This window comes from Narcine bancroftii, chromosome 7 (assembly GCF_036971445.1).
Source record: "Narcine bancroftii isolate sNarBan1 chromosome 7, sNarBan1.hap1, whole genome shotgun sequence".
Classification (NCBI taxonomy): Eukaryota; Metazoa; Chordata; class Chondrichthyes; order Torpediniformes; family Narcinidae; genus Narcine; species Narcine bancroftii.
Genome location: NC_091475.1, coordinates 63,891,598 through 63,908,009, shown reverse-complemented (window position 1 = coordinate 63,908,009; position 16,412 = coordinate 63,891,598). Strand labels below are relative to the sequence as shown.

Genomic DNA, 16,412 nt, shown 5'->3' with positions numbered 1-16,412 from the left:
TCTCTGGACTTCAGCTACATGAATACCAAGTGAAAATCTGACTCACATTTGCAGAATTATTGGGGAGGACAAGAGTGGCAAAGATTTGAACTTTTCACTTTGGCCAATCTGAAACCGAGTTCCAGAAGCAAAAACATGTCGCTGAGCCCTGTAGTACAGCAGAGGGACGTGTGCAAACATGAATCCCATATACTCACTTTGATCCAGATGCCCCCAGTTGTTGGGGGTTGAAAGGGGTTGCTTTCCCACTCATTAGTTAAATTTTCAATTTAGACATGCAGCCCATGAGCCCGAGCCACCCAATCACACTTAATTAACCTGCACCCTTGGTACGTTTTTTGAAGGGTGGGAGGAAACTGGAGCCCCTGGAGAAAACCCACACAGTGCGGAATTTGAATCCCAGTCACTAGCATGTAAAGGTGTTGCACTAACTGCTACACTAACGGTGCCACCTGCTGTATACATGAATGAAAAGCCATTAATTATTGTCACCTACCTTTCCTTCATGACTCGTGTCTCATTGACCAAAGATGCACATTAAAAGAATTAAGTTTCCTTTCTTGTTGTGTACATAATACACAATATTCATTAAATTTGCCTGCCGTAGAGACACTTGAGGAGCTGCCACTAGTCTGGCAACCCCACCAATGAGAGAAAGAGAAGCAAAAGAGACACCGAGTGTCCATGGATTTGCCTGCTGCACTCCCACACTCTCTGCAGCCTCACGGCCTCCTGTCCATTCCAGGTTCTGGATCCCTGACACGATCAGGAAACAGTACCTGAGGTCCTTTGGAATCCCAGCTTCCCACCGGCACCCTCACGGATCCTGGTCCTGATCCCTGATTCCTTCAGCCCCCGAATCCCTCGCTGGTGTGCTATTGTGATCTCCCACCCTGTGGGGTCCTTTCCTGCACTTCTTCTTGGAGAGGGGGCACATTCTCCTGCTGTGGTGGCTGGCCTATTGCTCACTTGGTACCCATACTCCTTGTGGTGTGACTGCTGAGTGTGGATGTTGCCATCTTGGACAGAACCACCGCCCCACCCCCCCACCAATGGGTTCTCAGCATGCTGGCCCCTTCAACAAGCTGTTTATACCTGCCTGAGGCTGTCACTGTAACAAGCAGACAGTTGGACCCTGTGGAGGAACTGTCACTGCTCCCTCCCAGTGGCAAGACTGATACCATAGCTCCAGTGTTTTTAATAGAGATTCTAATATAAATCTAACATCTCCACAATGCAGCTCTGAAAACCTAACATTCACAAAGGCATGTTTACAATGTACTTTGCAGGGTCTTCCTCTTGAAATCAGTTTTGTTACTTTACTGCAAAGTTCGCATTAAGAGATGAGGTAAAGCAGTTTAGAGTGGGCTCACACACTTGCTGATCATTTGCACTGATTTTCTCCTCTCTAGATCATTTCTAAACTACCATGTGTAATTTTAAACTTGTCATGTTTATATTCAAAGCTCACTGTAGCATTTCCCTCCCATCCTACCCTCCTGTCTGGACCTAACTCAACCCCTCCAAACTTGGTCATGTTTAATGAAAGCAGAAGTTAAGGTGAGTGCTGATTGGTTTAGGGAGTGTTTAAATTGAGGGTAGGGTACGATGGATGGCCCAGTGTAATAGTGGGTGTTAAGGCTTTGACTCAAGAGGTCTTGTGGGAGCTGAGGCCGCAGCAGCTAAGATTGGGCGAGGCTTTTCAGAGCTTAACTGTGTGAGGTGGTATTTAAGGGTGTCCAGTGCTCCTTCTGCAGAATGGGTTGGGGGTGGGGGGGTGGGGTTGAGGTGGCAACGTCAGGGTCAGGGAATCGTCAGGTGTTCTGACCTAGATTCCATCTCCCCGGTATTTGGACGTTCAGCTGGCCTCTATATGAAAAAAATCCACCAAAAATCCTACCTTTCCCACCAAGACTCCTCAAACCCAAAACGTTGATCACTCCTTTGCCTCCACGTATGCTGCCTGGCCTGCTGAATTTAGTCCCATCCTAAAATTGAACTGAATTGCTCATTACTGCCATGTACCGAGATAGTGCTATCCAGGTAAACCAACCCATTCACGTGTCACACAACCGGTAGTGCATACCTTGAGTTGTAATCAGCATAGTTCTTGGGAAGAGCACTAAAATGTTTGAGAAGCTACATAAACATTAAATATGATATTCCTCATAATACGCTATTTTGTATTTTCAGTTGAGATCTTATTTCAGAGAGATTAGGATCAGAAATGGTTTTGAAAGATCTTTCAAATTTGGAACAGAAGGAATGATTGAAAAATTAATTTCAATTATTTATATTTTTGCTACAAGAACAAATACCTAAGGCAGGTTTGTTTAATTCAAAAGAAAGGTGGGAACAAGATTTAGATACGATAATAGATCACAGCAGGATTGGCAAAGTCTATGTAAAGAAATTATGTTTAATACTATTAATATAAGATATAGATTACTCCACTATTTTTTTTACACCAATTGTATATTACACCTCAGAAACTGAATAGATGGAGATCGAATTTATCAAATCAATGTTTTAGATGTGGAACAGAAATTGGAACTTTTTTCATTCGACATGGTCTTGTTCGAAGGTTCATTCTTTTGGGGTTTCTGTTAGTACATTTTTGCAACAAATCACTGGAGTGATTTTTTTCTGTTAAATCCTGAATTATTGTTAGGAAATTTTGAAAGTGTTACTCCTAAATTATTGTTGTCAGATTCCCAATTAAAATTTGTTAAGTTAGCTTTAGTAATACTGCAGCTAGCTGCTCCAAGCTATGGCTCTGTGCAGCCTATAGAGCAGAAGTTATAGCTGCATGCAGGTTAGCTCAGAAAGAACATGCTGTTCCCAGAAAGAATGACACAAACTCAGTTGAGTGTAGTTAACACAGCTTTATTTGGCTCACAGCCCTGCTTTTATTCTCAAGCTGATGGACGTGGTCAAAGCTCCCTCAGTGCTGATTGGTGCATTTGCAAACTGCTTTCCTTGATAGGCTAGTTAGGCTCCTTTAGTTGTGGCAGCGCTTGTGGGCCTTGTGCAATCTGCTGGATCGTCGCGTTTGTCCTTCATCTTGTGAGGCCCACCGAGGGGGCTGTGAGGGACTGCCACAGTAGCAAGGACATGTATTGCTGTTCCATAGAAATCCAATGTTTCATTAACATTAGAAAGATGACTTGCTGAGATTCAAAGTTGTATTCCATTAAAAAAAAATACATAATTTGAGGGGTAAATATTCTTTATTTCTGCAAATTTGGTGCCCGTACGCTAGAATTAAGGGGCTAAAATTATAATTTACTTTACATTTTTTTGATTCTCCTGTCCAGTGAAGTTTTCCCTGAATGAATAACAATTTTATGTTAGGTACCTTGAATGCCATCTGATGCAATCTGAATTAATTATTATGCAATTATGACATCATGTATCTTAGAGATGGGATTGGATTAAGTTGGGTGAGTGGGAAGATTTGGAGGGGTTTTTAGTTTGTTATAATTTTAATTTTTTTTCTTTATATTTTCAGCATATATTTGTTAGCATTGTATTATAGTTACTTATTATTAGTTATTATCATGTTATATGTTGATTAAATAAAATATTCAAAAAAGAGAAGCTACATAAACTTACACTAATCACCTGACACCACAAGAGGACTACCTGCACCGAGTCGTGCTACGATTTATTTTCTTGCACTATGGTAACAGTGAATATTTATTATCAATCAGTCTCTTTTTCAATTTGATGCATGTGATTTTTGTTTCTCGTGAAGTTCCTGTTGAGTTGGAGCAAGGAAGAATCTTGGTGGATTTGTGCAATGAACTCGTGATCATTATAGCTACATGGTGTCTGCTTGCCGACTATATTGTAAAATGCAGCAGGTGAATTCAAAGCTATGTTTTCTTTTTACAAGTTCGGCCAGTTGATTCCATTGGCATCAGTCCTGCTATTTCCATCCATGAAGTTGGCCACACAGGAGCGACAAAAACTGAGAGGACGGGTATCAATAAACTAAAGAGTGAAATTAAGCAGGTGCGTGAAAATCAAAGTAATTATATGAACTGCAAGCACTGAGAATAGAGTTATGGGGTCACACTGTGTGGAAGCAGGCCTTCGACCCAGCTCCCCACACCAACCAAACTGTCCCTCACACACCAATCCCACCTGCCTGTGTTTGCCCCATATCCCACTAAATCCGAAATGGGTATGTTTCTTCACGCTTTTATATGATGCCACAACATTGCGTCTTGTGTTCCAGGGCCCTTAAAACTCCTTGATCAGTAGATTTCACACTCAGAACTGCGGCTGAACAGTGAATTTATTTTTCAGCTTCATAGCATGTGTTCTCTGAATGTATGCATGACAAATATAACATTTGATACTTGTATCTAACAATAAAGTTATTTAATCTTATAATTCTATAAAGTGAAGAAGAGCTCTAACGTGAACGTGAGGGGTCGCTTTTTTACACAGGTGTATGGGAAGGGCTTCCGAAGGGGGTGGTTGAGGCAGGGACTATTACAAGATTTGGATGAGTACATAGATAGGATGGGTTTAGAGTAAGACTCAGCATGCCAGGCAGCATCTGTGGAGAGTCAGGTCAAGTTTATTGTCATCAGATTGTACAACGTGACGAAACAGCGTTCTCCAGTCCTTGGTGCAAAACATGCAGATGCAGAACCAGACAGAGCACACATACAGATAAACAATAAACGTGAAACATTCATATCTACAAATAATTAAATAAATATTCTTTCATGAATATGAGAGTCTCGGATGGTCTGTGTGAGCGGTTCCTTTCATCGTTCAGCATTCTCACTGCCCGTGGGAAGTAGCTGTTACTCAGCCTGGTGAAGCTGGCTCTGATACAGTGGAATGGCTTCTTCTATAGGCGAATTGACAGAAGCAGTGTGAATGTTTCAGCACTGAGATCTGTGAAAAAGGAAAAGCTTTGGTTTGTAGCTGTGGAAGAGGGATAGGTAAAACAAAGGGAATATCTGGTCGGATGAGACCAACTGGGATAATGCATCAATAAGAAGGGCATTATGGCTCCCTGTGTTTGTTGTTTGCTGCTAACAGTAGGGCTGTGGATGTCCAGTAGGTCATTCTAATGAAAAGTCTGTGCAAAAACTTTTGGTACAGAGACTTCTTTACAAGTACTTGTTCGACTGCAATGAGTCAGCATTTTGGTGCACATGTATGTTATACAACATGTATGACAATAAACTGGCAATTATTATCAAACTGAGCTAAAATGACAGGTGGATGATTTGCAGAATGGTCATCTCTGATATAGACAGAACTGGCTATTTCAATAGTGAGTTGAGGTTGATATATAACTGATGTTTCAGTATTGGTTAGATTGGTCCTCTCTCATCGAGTTAGTACAGTCAGTTGCCTCATTTACAATACTGAAAGATGACCAGAGAATATTATCCAGTACCAGACACATCTTCACTCATATGATCATTGGGTGTTTCATCCTTTTTAAATACAAGACACCCTTGGCCAAGTCAGGCCCACCACAGCCTGATCAGACCTGGATGTGCATCCCGTACCCGTTTCTCCCAGTCATCATTTGGAGCCCAGAGAGCACCCCTCCTTTGCAGCCAGAGCTGCTTGTTTCAGCCGAGTCAGAGAGGGATTTAATATCCTTTCTGAGCACCCCTCACTTTCCAGCCTCACTCTTCTGCAAGATTAGTATAGTGTCTTCTGTTCTTACTCCTCCTCCATGGTGCCTTCCTAAGGAACTGTCAGCTCACTAATAAAGACAAACTGCTGAGAGCTGGACCAGAGGGTCAGATCTGGTCTCAGTTTGGTGCTGGCAATTTCCGGTGGAAAGACGAGTCTCTGGCTGAGGTCTACAAGCAATTTCCAGTCTCTGGCCGTGTTCAGTTGGCCTATATATCGAAATGAGGAGGAGTAGGTTCCTGTGACTTGCTCCCTCCCAAGTGAAAGGTATTAGGCATGGGAGGGTGTCTGTGTTCTGGGTGTTTGACGGAGGACATTCACTGTTCTTTTTTTCTGAGATGTCTAGCAGTTTTTCAAGTTAAGCTGCTGGACATCTCAGCACTTGATTGTGTTGCCAGGTATATTGGCCTTGGGTGAGACTGACATTGCATCCAACCAAAATATGCATGAGGGTAGCCAAAACTGTGCAGAGGGGACATGCTGGGTCCTCTCCCAACCACAGATTTAGGTTTGTGGGAGAGGGCAGGACATCATATGTGGCTCTGATGAGAAAACATGTTCCATTTGACTCTTTGTCCCACAGGTCCTTCCAGGTTAGTCTCCTCCTTTCAGTGCCCTCCCATCTTGTCCATTGCCCTTGTTTTGGTTGAGATCTGGTTGCTACGTCTTGTTAGCACACTTCCTCCACCACCAGCTGCTGACATTCAGATGGACTTGCTTTCTGCCAGCTGGGTTTCTTTGTTTCTCTGCCAAAGCCCCTCTACCTTATTGCACCTAGCCCACCTTGTTCTGGTGTCGGGTTATAGCACATAGCCCACCTTATTCTGATGTCGGGCTTATTGCACATACTCCCACTATTTTGGGAAGATCTGCAGGCTCGACTGGAATTTGGTGGATTTTCAAGAGTTGTGTAGATTCGCTGAGAAATCCTGCAAATGTGGGATGTTGTATTGGTCGGGGATGGTGGTGTTATTCAGGCCACAGTAATCTCCACATGTCTGCCATCCTCTGGAGACCTTATCGGGACTATATGTGGCAGTGACACCCAGCAGCAGTCAGATCATCAGACTATTCCCAGCTCCTCCATATGATTGAACTCTGCCTTCACGATCTTAAGGCGTTCTGGCAGCAACCTGTGAGCGTGCGCCAAAGCAGGAAGACCATAGGTTTTGATGTCATTGTGGTGTTTTGGAGTTACCAGGGTGGGAACAGCTTGAGCAACCCTCGAAGTGAGCAGGTGCTTGGTTGGAGACTGCTTAGAGAGTGACGGTCATTACGGGGCGTCGAATACCGCTCACCTGTATGCATGCGTGGCAGTCTTATTAAACGGTAATTTTTTAAGATCCACCAGCTTCATAAAGGCGGTGTTTGATCTGCTGAGTTTCTCCATCATTTGTGTGTTTGCATTATGGCTTTTTGGCCAAGTTTGGAGATGATACGAAAGTAGGTGGAGGAGCAGGAAGTGACGAGGAAATGGGGTGGGGGGGGGTGGTGTGACGCATGCAGAAGGACTTAGATTAGGAGAAGTAGCAAATGAAATACAATATTGGAAACTGTATGGCCGTGCACTTTGGTAGAAAAAATAAACGGGCAGTCTTTTTTCTAAGTGAGAAAATTGACCTGTGAGTCCTCGTGCAGGATAACCTGAAGACAAACTTGCAGGTTGAGATGCTGGCATTTATTTCAATAAGAATAGAATACTAGAACAGGGATGTGATGTTGAGGCTTTGTAAGGTACTGGTGAGACCTCACCTGGAGTATTGTGAGCAGTTTTGGGCTTCTTATTTAGGGAAGGATGTGCGGATGTTGGAGGAAGTTCACAAGGATGTTTCCAGGAATGATGAGCATATTGCACCTCTTGGCCTTGTTGGAATTTCGGAGAATGAGGGGGAAATCTCATTAAAACATTTCATATGTTGAAATACATCAATAGAGTAGATGGAGAAAGGTTGTTTCGCATTGTGGGAGGGTCTAGGACAAGAGTGCACAACTTCAGGATTGAAGCGTGTTGCTTAGAACAGTGAAGCAGAGGAATTTATTTAACCAGAGGTGGTAAATATGTGGAATTTGTTGCCATAGGTGGTTGTGGAGGCCAGGTAATTGGGTGTAGTTAAGGCAGAGATTGATAGGTTCTTGATTAGCCAGGGCATCAAAGGTTATGAGGAGAAAGCCGGGGAAATGGATCAGCTCATGATTAAATGATGGGTCAGATTCGATGGGCTGAATAGTCTGTTTCTATCCCTATATCTTATGGAGAGGGAGAGTCCACTGGGAGAGAAAAAGAAAAGTTGGAGGGGAAAAAATCTAAATACAGGAATAGGTAGAGATAGAAACAATAGAATCTGATGGGATGAATGTTACTTAAAATTAGAAAAGTCAGTGTTCGTGCTCTTTGGTTGAAGGCAATCCGGGAGGAATATGCTGTGTTGAAGTTCCTTATCATCTGATTATACATGTACAACCAGATGAAACAGTGTTTCTTCAGATCATGGTGCAAGCACATACATAACACCCAATAATAACAGCATTTACATAAAGATATAATATAAAATAAGTAGATAGAAATATTTTGGAATGATTTACTCGATTCAGGACATTGTTCATCAATCTCACTGCCTGCAGTCCTGATTTTGAAGCTCCTGTACCTATTTCCTGATGGTAGTAGACCCAAGATATTGTGATGGATGAAAACTGTCCTCAATTTTTTTAAGCTCTATTTAAGTGTGGCTCATGGTGAATGTTGTAAATGGAGGAAAGGCAGACCCCAGTGATCTTCATGGCCATTTTAATGATCCTCAGCATTGGCTTCCAGTCCAGTGCTTTGCACAATGATGCAGCCAGACAGGACACTCTCAGTTGTGCTCCTGTAAATGTTGTCAGGTTTAAGCCCACACACAGAGTACAGGTGTTGGAAGAAGTGGGCACTCAATCTTTGTTTGTAATCACTGATGTTGAGGAGACAGACGCATGTAGTAGATGAGATTGAACAATGTGCAGATAAAGCTTTGTGGCCCTGGACTGAGGTGAGGGGAGGGGAGATATAGGGATGGATTTTGTAATTTCCGTGGTTACAGCAGGAAGTGCCTGAGGGGGATAGATGGAGAGGGAGAAAGCTGTGTAGGGTGTTTGTTTTGTCTATCACCATTTTCTTTGCCAGTTGCAGCCTTTTTTGCAACCTTTCCTGCACTTGTTGTTTCAGAAATGCAGCAGCCCTTCTTCGCCCACCAGCAATGCCTCTCCTGCCGGCTCTTTCAGTGCCCGTTGGAACTGGGACGACCGTCAGGGTCAGTGGCTGCGCAGGCGCCGTTTAGATGGAGCCATCAACCGAGTGCCCATGGGCTTCTACCAGAAAATCTGGAAACTCCTGCTGAAGGTGAGGTTGAGTCAGGGTCTGTCCCGGCGCTGGTGAGGGGAGTTACTCCACTCAAGACCACAAGAAACTATAGAGGGTCCATCACACACGCACACACCCCCTTCCTTCCATCTGCTACTGTCTTGGCAAAGCAGCCGACATATTAAAAGGCTCATCTCTCTCGGCCACTCTCTCATCAACCACTCCCTTCCAGTCAGAGGTATGGAGGAGTCATGCAGTGCTGAAACATTCCCTTTCACCCAAATTGCCCATGCTGACCAAATTGTTCCACCCACACTGGTCCCACCTGCCTGTCTTTGGCCCAAATCCCTCTAAACCCATCCTATCCATGTATCCTTCCAATGTTTTCTTAAACTTACAAAAGTCTGCCTCAACCAATTCCTCCAACATCCCATTCCATACACGCCCCACCTCTGTGTAAACAAGTTGCCCTTTAGGTACCTGTTAAATCTCTCCCCCCCCCCCCCCCACCTTAAACCACGTCCCCGATTGCTGATTCCCTGACTCTGAGCAAAGGACACTGCATTCAGGAAGAAGATTCTCCACCAGATTCTTTCCCCACTGTTATCAGACTCCTGAACACACCATTCAAATTCTGCTGCCTTTGCTCTGTGCCAATTGATCTCCTTCTGTAACTCTGCACTCTGTACTGGTGTTACTGTTGTACTATCAATGATTTGACTAGCTGGACTGCTGCAAAACAACGTTGTCATTGTACCTCAGTAAACTTAACAATAACTTTGAACTTGAGGTGTGGAAGTAAAATATCGAAATATGTGCACACAGAAAATAGACCTGCATATCCATGGGACGACCAAGCATTGTCTCGACTGTAGTGACGGGATATTATCCCATACTCTGCTTTGTTGCACAACGACATTGTGCAAGAGATTGGTGAAGTTGAATTTGGAGGTTTGCGGACAGTTTTGGTTCTCTATCTACAGGAAGGATATCAGTGCGATGTACAAGAGGCTTTTTCCACTGAGTTTGGGTGAGAACAATTAGAGGACATGAGTTAAGGATGAAAGGTGAAATATTTAAAGGGAATTTCAGAGGGAACCACATGCAGATGGTGGTGTGAGTATGGAATGAGCTGCCAGCTGAAGTGGTGAATACGGGTTTGAATTTGGCATTTAAGAAACATTAGGATAGGTACAATAATGGGAGGGGTATGGAGGGCTATGGTCCAAGTGTAGGTCAACAAGAATAGGCAGGGTAAGTTCAGCGCAACTTCGATTGGCCGAAAGGCCTGTTTCTATGCTGTAATGTTCATAAAGAGGATACAAAGAGGCTTCAAGGTGAGATGGACAGGCTGAGAACGTGGGTGAGACCACACAGATGGAATAACATGAGCAAATGGAAACTCATCCACTTTGCTGAAGGTAACAGAGGAGCAGAGCATTTGTTCAGTAGTGGGAGATTGGGTAGTGGTGATGATCTAAGGGACTGGGTGCAAAGCACACAAGTTACTGAAGGCCAACTTACAGCAGAAGCAACTGGTTAGAAGAGCCTTGATAAAATGAGAATTTGATTAGAGTGGGAAGGAACTCTTATTGCAACTTCATAAGGTCTTGGTGAGATCATTCCTGGAGTATCATGTACAGCCTTGGTTGTCCTACCTGGGAATAAATGGAGTTGCCATCAAGGGAATCTGGCTCCAGGGAGGGCAAGTTTGCAATGCATGGAGAGGTCAAGGAGACTGGGACTGTATTCTTTAAGAGTTTATAAAATTAAGAAGAGATTTCATTAATTGTTGCAAAATTGCACTGATTGACCAGAGAATGCAATCCAAGGCCCTCACTGACATAGCATCTAGATCAACACATCCTCACCAATGTGGCTTCTGATGCAATGCAAGACCCTCACCAAGATGGCATCTAGAATGACACAACATCCCTAACCAATCTGGCATTGGGAAACATCACACCCTCATTAGTATACAGTGTAACAGAACAAGATACAAGATTAATTTTCTCTCCAAATGGGATTTATGATAAGCCAGCAATAAGTGATGAAGCAATTGCCTGTGTATATTTTATTGAAGATGTTCTGAAAGTCCACATACATCACATCACTGATTCACCCTCATCTATTCCATATGACATAAGAGCAGAAATAGGCTATTCAGCCCATCGAGTCTGCCCTGCCATTTAATCATGAGCTGATCCACTCTGCCCCACTGCCCGGCCTTCTCCCCATAACCTCAAAATAAAACAGGGGATAAAACTGCCTTGTCCTTTGTAATAGATTCATTAATTTTACCTGCCACTGATGATGTTAATTTTTCTATATTTCCATTTTCCCTCACCTTCCTTTCTTAAATAGTGGAGTTGTGTTAGACACCTCATAATCTGTGGGATTCGTTCAAGAATCTGTGTAACTTCAGAAGTTTCACTGGGGTAGCACTGTGGTGAGAATGACGAGTCAGCGTACAGGGATGAGGCGCAGTCGCCAACGGACTGGTGCAGAGCCAACAACCGGTATCTGAACATTAATAAAACAAAAGAGATGGTTGTTGACTTCAGTAGGGCCTGGGGGGACCATGCTCCACTGACCATTGATGACTTCACCGTTGAGTTCGTCAAGCGTATCAAGTTCCTTGGAGTGCACTTGGTGGAGAATCTCACCTGGTCCCTAACACCAGCTCAATAGCCAAGAAAGCCCAGCAGCGCCTCGACTTCCTGCGAAGGCTGAGGAAAGTCCATCTCCCACCCTCCATCCTCACTACATTCAACAGAGGATGTATTGAGAGCATCCTGTGCAACTGCATCACTGCCTGGTTTGGGAAGCTACACCTCCTCAGATTGTAAGACACTGCAGAGGAGAGTGAAGTCAACGGAAAAGATAATTGAGGGCTCTTCCTACCATGAAGGACATCTACAACACTTGATGCAGTCGAAAGAAAATGAACATGGTGAAGGACTCCACACACCCCTCATGTAAACTGTTCTCCCTTCTGCCATCGGGTAGGAGGTACCACAACATTTGGGCCCTTTTGTCCAGATTGGGCAGCAGTTTTTTTCCTCCAGGCCATTAGGCTCCTGAATTCCCTGAATATATGTGGATAGGGTACCGTGGACTTTTACTGTATATGTCTTAATATTTTAATTTTTAAATGTAGTTAACTTCTATTTCAACTTATATTTGTGTAATTATGCTCTATGGTCCTAGAGAAATGCTGTTTCGTGCAGTGGAGAGAGCCACTGCCTCGCAGCCCCAGTTTGATCCCGACTGTGACCCTGTTGGTTTCAGCCTGGGATCTCCAGGTTTCCCCCTATCCCAAAGATGTTGATAGGTTAATGGGATGTCTAAATTTCCCCTCATATTTAGGTGAGAGGTAGAATTGGGGTGGGGAGAATGAGCTAGGGTAGGACTAGCACAGATTCATTGGGCCAAATAGCCTGCTTCAATGCTTTAATTTTCTAGAACTGCCGGTTAACAGTTAGCTGGGTGGCACGGTTAGTGCAACTATTATAGTGCCAGGGGTTGGGGTTCAAATCGGCACTATCTGTAAGGAGTTTGTAAGTTCTCCCTGTGACTGCGTTGGAAATGTACTGGGATTGTAAGTCATTTGGGTGTAATTGGGCAGTACGGCTTCGTAGGCCAGAAGTGCCTGTTACTGTTCTGTATGTCTAAATTTAAATTTAAAATTTAAATTTAAAACCCCAAGATCCAAACCATCTGATCCTGGAGATTTATTGCCTTTCAATTAACACCAAATCTTGATTTTTTTTTGAGCTCGTTCACTTTGGGTCTGTCATCATCTTTTTCAAGGAGGCCTTTTTGTTTTCAGCCAAAACAAAAATAATTAGTTTAATTTCCCAAACATATTCCCTAAAAATAATTGTTTTTGTCTTGGTTTTGAATCCCATGAGATTTTGTTTGATTCCTTTTGCAATTCTTCAGATCTGCTAGTTTTTCCACTTGCTGTTGGCAGACAGTCCCTTGGGTGAAATGTCTGAGTGGTAAGGGGAGGGGGACAGGAGGACCAGAAATGGATCAGAATGAGGGACATGGTATGTGAGATTGTCCCCTGCCATTCACCTCTCCTTTGATGGTTCGCATTACCACCTTCCTTTCATATTGGATTCCATTTATAACTCTCTTACCTGCCCCTTTCATCTCCTCATCATTTTTCACCCCTCCTCACTCTGCCTTCCACCTATAGGCCCACCTTACTCCTCCCCCTCTCTTTCACTGGCTATCTTTCCTCTCCACTCTCAGTGCTGATGCACTGTCCAATGATGCTGAAACCAACAATGCCATTACACCCACAAATCTTCTGAATTCTTCTACCAGTTTGCTTTTTGCTTGCTTCTTGGGTAAGTAAGTGTGTTGCCCTGGATGCCATATTGGTAAGGGAGCTGTGTTATGCTGGAATCTATCCTGTAAGAGTGCTGTGTGGTACTGGAAGCCATATTGGTGAGGGTGTAGTGTTGTGCCAGTGCTAGATTGGTGAGAGACTTATGTCAGACCCCATGATTTTATTTTTGAAAATTTTAATTCAAATTTCATACATACATTAATGTCCAAGAACAGAAATGTCCTTCATTATTGTAATAACAGTAATAATACATAATTTATAATATTTTCCCCGATTCCTCCCCCACCCTCCCCAAAATAATCCCAATAACATAAAAAGTGTGAATTATAGAATGAAAGAAAAAAGATAAAAGTAAAGTAAGAAATGGTTACAAAATTACAATGTTCAATTAAATTTTGCTTTTAACATATTAAACATATTTATATTCACCAAGGAGTTGAGAAGATTTGAGATTTAGAGAATGCTTTCATAATGTAATACCTACACTATGTAAATATGGGTACCAAATTTTTTAAAGATTATCATAGGACTGCTATAGTTTTCCTTCCAACTGCCAATGCAATTTTCACAAATTGCATTTGATACTTGTTAAGCTTTAATTTTGGCCTATTTCCAGAAAGATCACCTAACGAGAAAAGCGTTGGATCTCGAGGAAATTTAACTTTGTAACCTGTTCTAAAAATACTCCCAAGTTCTGTCCAAAAAGGTCTCAGTTTTGGACATGACCATGTGGAGTATCTGTCTGTTAGTATCTTAAACATTGATCTGATAAATCTGATTTCAATCTATTAACTTTGTAGGATAGGATATAATTGATGTAAAAAGTTATATTGGATCAATCTATATCTATCTAACATTTATTGTATTTATCATGGCACAATTCCAACTAATATTTTCCCCAATACTTATATTTGTCATTTTCCCATCTTTGTCTAGATCAATGAATTCCTTGTTTCCATGTTCCCTTTTGCAGTAAAGTGTACGTTGCTGAAGTAAATTCCTTAATAAATTTGTTAGAAATCAAACTTTCTATTTTACTCCTTTCAGGGAATAAAATTGTTGGACCCAATTTATCATGTAAATATGCCTTTATTTGATAATAACAAAATATTGTGTTATTTTGTATCCCGTATTTCTGTTTTGATTTATCGAATGTCATTAATTTCCTGCCTTCAAAACAGTCCATTATTCGCATAATTCCTTTATTAGACCAATTATTAAAAAGTCTATTTGCTGTAAAAGGAGTACATTTATTTTGAGTCAGTAACATTTTAGGTATCTGATAATTGTTAATTCCCATTTCAACATTTACCTTATTCCATAAATTTATCAAATGTTACAACAATGGAATATCCCGATCTCCAGTTATTATTGTATTATCCCATTTACATATGAAATCTTGACGTATTGTCTCCTTTTTTATCCATCCCTGGTTTTTCTAACTCCTCAAAAAGGGAAGAGAGAAATCTTAATTCTGCTGCATTGTACTAATTTTTAAAGTTTGGAAGCTGTAAACCTCCTAATTCATATTTCCAAGTCAGTTTTTCTAATGAAACTCTCGACATTTTACCCTTCCAAATAAACTTTTTTATCTATTTATTCAATTCTTGAAAAGATTTCTGTGGAATAAAAATAGGTAATATTTGAAAAAGATATTGTATCCTATGAAAAATATGCATTTTTATACAATTAACTCTTCTGAATAAAGTTATAGATAATTTCATCCATCTTCTTAAATCTTTATCAATTTTCTTAAGTATAGGGTTATAATTTAATTTAAATATATTTTTAAAATTATAATATTTTCTTATTCCTTAATATTTTATTCCAATTACCAGCCACTTAAATTAAGTATCTCTTTTACATTGAGAGGCCAGAGAGTGGTAGTGGATAATTGTCTGTCAGGTTGGAGGCCGATGACCAGTGGTGGGCCTCAAGGATCTGTATTGGGCCCATTGTTGTTCGTTATATACATTAATGATCTAGATGATGGGGTGGTGAATTGGATTAGTAAATATGCAGACGATACTAAGATAGGTGGAATAGTGGATAATGAAGAAGGTTTTCAAGGATTGCAGAGGGATTTGGGCTGCTTAGAAAAGTGGGCTGAAAAATGGCAGATGGAATTTAATGCTGATAAGTGTGAGGTGCTTCATTTTGGTAAGAAGAATCAGAATAGGACATACGTGGTAAATGGGAGAGCATTGAGGAATACAGAAGAGCAGAAAGATTTAGGAGTAACGGTACATCGTTCCCTGAAGGTAGAAACTCACGTGAATAGGGTGGTGAAGAAGGCTTTTAGTATGCTGGCCTTTATCAATCATTGCATGGAATATAGGAGTTGGGAGGTGATGTTGAGATTGTATAAGACGTTGGTGCGGCTTAATTTGGAGTTCTGTGTGCAGTTCTGGTCGCCTAATTATAGGAAGGATATTAACAGAGTGGAGAGAGTGCAGAGAAGGTTTACCAGAATGTTGCCTGGGTTTAAGCATCTGGAGTATGGGGAGAGATTGGACAGATTGGGTCTTTATTCTTTGGAGCGTAGAAGGTTGAGAGGGGATTTGATAGAAGTATTTAAGATTATGAAAGGGATAGACAGAATGGATGTGGATAGACTATTTCCGTTAAGAGGAGGAAAGATTAAAACAAGAGGACATGAGTTAAGAATTAAGGGGCAGAGGTTTAGAGGTAACATGAGGGGGAACTTCTTTACTCAGAGAGTGGTAGCCCTGTGGAATGATCTTCCGGGAGAAATAGTGGCGGCGGAGTCAATTGTATTATTTAAGAAAAGGTTGGACAGGTATATGGATGAGAAGAAGATGGAGGGTTATGGGCATTGTGCAGGGAGGTGGGACTAGAAAGGGGTGTTTGGTTCGGTGCGGACTAGAGGGGCCTAATGGCCTGTTTCCGTGCTGTAATCGTTATAAGCATCTGCAGTAAGAGACATAATCTCACTTTTATCCCAATTTACTTTATAACCAGATACTGTCCCATATTCTTTTAATCTTAAGTATAGTTTGCGTAATGAAGTTTCTGGTT

General features: G+C 41.8%; 1 protein-coding gene across 4 annotated transcripts in view; it reads left to right on the top strand.

The window, feature by feature from the left end:
* LOC138738973 (phosphorylase b kinase regulatory subunit alpha, liver isoform-like) overlaps positions 1–16,412 on the top strand; it is a 207,767-nt gene that overhangs the window by 175,199 nt on the left and 16,156 nt on the right. For all 4 annotated transcript variants that reach the window (XM_069890252.1, XM_069890251.1, XM_069890248.1 and 1 more), the window contains 2 exons: positions 3,899–4,017; positions 8,876–9,049. In XM_069890252.1, coding sequence (XP_069746353.1) covers positions 3,899–4,017; positions 8,876–9,049 — 293 coding nt within the window. The remainder of the gene's footprint in view (positions 1–3,898; positions 4,018–8,875; positions 9,050–16,412) is intronic.